At 41.7% G+C, this 4,439-nt stretch overlaps 1 protein-coding gene across 1 annotated transcript; it reads left to right on the forward strand.

The window, feature by feature from the left end:
- Positions 1-616: 616 nt before the first annotated feature.
- On the forward strand, positions 617-4,435 carry LOC109953690 (cytochrome P450 2K1-like; the record flags this gene model as incomplete). The annotated part of the gene is made up of 9 exons (XM_020589160.1): positions 617-897; positions 1,624-1,780; positions 1,896-2,045; positions 2,128-2,288; positions 2,389-2,568; positions 3,305-3,446; positions 3,564-3,748; positions 4,049-4,190; positions 4,274-4,435. Coding segments are annotated over exons 1-9 (1,486 nt in total), but the record flags the coding sequence as incomplete, so codon positions are not given.
- Positions 4,436-4,439: the final 4 nt, after the last annotated feature.

Here is a 4,439-nt window from a genome sequence, read left to right on the forward strand (position 1 = left end):
TTAAAAAACTATTTGTCAAACAAGAGATAAATGTTCCTGACCAAAATTACCTATAGAACACATACACCAATATTTTTTTAACTAATGTTTATTCAGAAACATTAAAGACAAATATCTGAAGTTCATTGTCTTTGTAAATATGTATCCCTATCTTATAGTAAAACAACTGGCTAATAGCATAATATTTTTTTTGTGTATTATCATTTATTAAAATCAGGATTGGGGAAAAGTACAGGATCTAATGATTAATTTTCAGTCTTAAATCACTGGTGTCAATATGGCACCAAATGAGGGCAAGGTGACATCAATCTCAGCAGAACACAAGAATGAAGTGTTCTGTCTCTTTGAGCAGAAAAACAGATAAACAGTGAAGAATGTCACACAGCTGCATTTAGTAACCACAAAAGGACACTGAATGGAAAGGACATACTGTAACAGTGCCAAGTTTTAAGCTTTTTTGTGGTTAATATTTCACAGTATGTCCCATCTATTGGACAATACAATATACAGGGTGGGCCAAGGAAAAGTAGCCCACCTCCAAAACAATCCACTTGCTACTTTTCCGTGGCCCACCCTGTATAACAGACATATATAAAGCCTCAAACACACCCACAAAGCCAAAAGCAAGAAGACAAGAGACTTTGTCTGCAGTGAACTGGCAGCATAAGTAGAAAGACTGTTTTTAAAGTCATGGGGATTGTAGATGTTCTTTTCCAGTCCTTCAGTTCTGTCTCCCTGCTGGGGGCTCTGGTGGTTCTGCTTCTTCTCTACATCATCTCCTACTCCAGACCCAAATCCCAGGAACACAGGATGGATCCTCCTGGACCAAAACTGTTTCCTCTGCTCGGTAACCTGCTGCAACTGGACTTACAGAGACCATACAACACGTTACTGAAGGTGAGGAAGTGACTGTAGTAAATTGTGTTGTAGGGCAGTTTGTTGTGTCTGTTAGGTGCCGTTCGCAGTCAGTGTGCGAACGAGAAAGAGGCGGACCCAGGTAGCCGACTTCGGTGCATGCAGTGATTTGTTATATACAGTGATGAAGGGAGTAACAATACACAGAGGGAAATAGTACGTAGTCCTGTCAATGAGTAGTAGCCGGGTATTTGACCAACCGCAGGAGGTGAGGAGATGGAGAGCTGGGCCAAGCTGCATAGGCTGGGTCACTCCTGGGCTGGTCGGCGGTGATGGTGGTTACTGAAGGTAGAGACAGAGAGATTAAGGCAATAGTGGAACAAATAGGTGACTGTGCATTGACCTGCCTGGGAGGAGAGAGTGGAGCAACAGTCCTTCGGGGAAAACACAAAACAGTAGCTGGCTAGGGGATAAATACATACAAAACAATGAAAACGCACAGAGTAAAGTTGACCTAGAGACTAGAACGAACTGGCAAGTGACTGAGGAGTGAAACCAGGTAATATAGTGAGTAACCTAATCAAGTGCAGCTGGTGATAAGGGAGTGAGGAACAGGTGAACGTGGTAAGAGTAATTGGGCAAGAGACAGTAGGAAAGGTGAGGGAGGCCAGAGTGGACGAGCAAACCTGACAGTGTCTGCGTCTCAGACAGACTGATCACAATGTGCATATGTGTGATAAAGGCATTACATTATATCCCTGCCCGTAGTTTTCCAAGAAATATGGGTCAGTGTTCACTGTCTATTTGGGACCCAAGAAAGTGGTGATCCTGGCAGGATACAAGACGGTGAAGGAGGCACTTGTCAACCATGCTGAAGAGTTTGGAGAGAGAGATGTACTCCAAATTGTAGAAGACCTTAATCATGGTAGGCAAAAACAAAAACTGAGCTTTTTTTAAATCATTATCTTTTAACTGTTTATGACATTTGGCCCATAATATGGTAACTATTTGCTATATTTTCTTGAAATACTTCATCTCAGGTATTGCATGGTCAAATGGTGATGTATGGAAAGAGATGAGACGCTTTGCTTTGACAAACATGAGAGACTTTGGGATGGGCAAGAAGGTAATTGAGGACAAGATCATTGAGGAGTCTCACTACCTCATAGAAGTGTTTAAGAAATTTAAAGGTAAGTATTTTATTACTACCACCTGCATGATAAGCAACGTGTGAGGCTTTAAACAAAACTCTTCCTGTTTCCCTTGTCTCAGGTGAAGCTTTTGATACATCCCAACCAATAAACTATGCAGTCTCTAATATAATCTGCTCCATGGTCTATGGCAGCAGGTTTGAATATGATGATCCAGAGTTTACATCCATGGTAGATCGAACAAACAGAAGAAGTCAACTTGGGGGGACACCGTCAGTACAGGTATCATTTTATATTTATGTTAAGCTCAGACCTTCAGCCTTGAATTAAATTACCTGATAAAACTTTATTTTACATACTGATATGTTGTTGTTTGTAAAAGTTGTTCAACATGTTCCCATGGATCGGCAAATGGTTTGCTAACAAGAAGGAATTCAAGAAGTTGTCTGAGGCCAACAAAAAACAGAACTCAGAGCTGTTCAGTCAGCTGAAAGAGACCCTCAATCCACAGATGTGCAGAGGTTTTGTGGATGCGTTTCTGGTTCAAAAGCAAAATCTGGAGGTCAGAAAACATATAATTCATCACAGTTGATATTTTTACTTATGGAGCTGATCAGAATGTTTTTTTTCATTACTACTATAGTTCCACCATTAATTTTGGCCATGACTGTGGCCACAAAAATGGATGTGCTGAGACAAACTCATGGTTTCTGCATCCACTCACAGTCTGTATAAAAGTGTTCTTGTTCACTGTGCAAGTCCACAGTTGCCCATGTCTGTCCTTGAGTGTGATCAAGAAATTAGAAGAGCTACTGTATATACCATGTTACAAAATGGAACCAACTCTAAAGTTTCTTCAGGCCGTTGCTACTTTCAGCACATACAGTATGAACAATAGAGTTGTCTGGTTAACGTCCTCCATGCACATTTAAATGTCTTGACAATATACTGATATGTATCCTCGAGAATCTAATATCTTACTGTTTAATACATGACTGCTCGAATTTTGAAAAAGCAGTTTGAGTGTTTGTACTACTCTGTTTTTTGAGCCCAAGCTTATTGCATTAGCTTCTGACTTGCTAGTTTGCTAAAATGCTGAGGGTGTGATGGGAAGCCTGCGAGGAATCAGATCTTCATTCCTTCACCCTGTTACTTGTAGTTGTTGGTCAAGGTGTCATGTTTGTCTGTCTACACCCTTCTCAGGCCAAAAGTAAAGTAATCGGTAAACAAATGTAACAGTATCAGAGTTTTGTATCAGATTTGTTTGAGTAACTGCACTGATTCATTTTTTCCCCCAGGAATCTGGGATTACAAACAGTCACTTCAATGATGTAAACCTTATGACGACAGTCCGTGATCTCTTTAATGGCGGCACTGAAACAACATCAACCACACTGAGATGGGGACTTCTGCTAATGGCCAAGTATCCAAAAATACAAGGTAACAAGTTCAGAACATCAGCAGCTTTCACAGAGCGACAGTCCATCAGTCCAAGAAACCATATGTGCTTCACCAACACAAAAATCATCTTTGTAAAAACAATGCTTCATGTCCCAGACCAGGTCCAGGAGGAGGTGAATAGGGTGATAGGGAGTTGTCAGGTGCAGGTCAAGGACAGGAAGAACCTGCCCTTCACTGACGCTGTCATCCATGAGACACAGAGACTGGCCAACATCATCCCAATGGCGCTTCCTCACAAAATGAGCCAAGACATCACTTTCCAGGGCCACTTCATTGAAAAGGTCGGACTGAAGCAAACTAATAATATGAATGATCCACCTTGACTGAAAACAACAGAATAGAGGAGTCAATCAATAGATTTACATCTTAATGAATACCTGTTCATTAATGAGTGAACAGGTGTTGGTTTGATGGTTGTGATATTCACCATGGGGTGTCAGAACACACAGGATCAAATAACTTCTCTTCTTTACTCTAATTTCTTGTCACAGCAGCAGAGTATTGCAACAAAACAGGTGAAGAGTTCAAAGACTCCTGTTGCTTAACATGTAAATGCTTTTCAATCTCTGTGTTGTTTGCAGGGGACCACAGTGTATCCTCTCCTGACATCTGTCCTGTATGACAAGGCTGAGTGGGAGAGACCACACTCCTTCTATCCTGCCCACTTCCTGGACAAAGATGGGAAGTTTGTCAAGCGAGATGCCTTCGTGCCTTTTTCTGCAGGTTCCTGAACTCAGCCATCTTTTCTTACTCATGTTCACTTATTGGCAGATGATATGAACATTTTCCTTTGTCATATCTTGCAGGTCGGAGGGTTTGTCCTGGAGAGGGTCTGGCCAGGATGGAGCTTTTCATCTTTTTCACCACCCTCCTGCAGCACTTCCGCTTCACTCGTCCACCAGGAGTTTCAGAGGATGAACTAGATCTGACACCACGTGTTGGCTTTACCCTCAGCCCTTCAGACCACAAACT

Source organism: Monopterus albus, unplaced genomic scaffold (genome assembly GCF_001952655.1).
Source record: "Monopterus albus unplaced genomic scaffold, M_albus_1.0 scaffold1018.1, whole genome shotgun sequence".
NCBI lineage: Eukaryota > Metazoa > Chordata > Actinopteri > Synbranchiformes > Synbranchidae > Monopterus > Monopterus albus.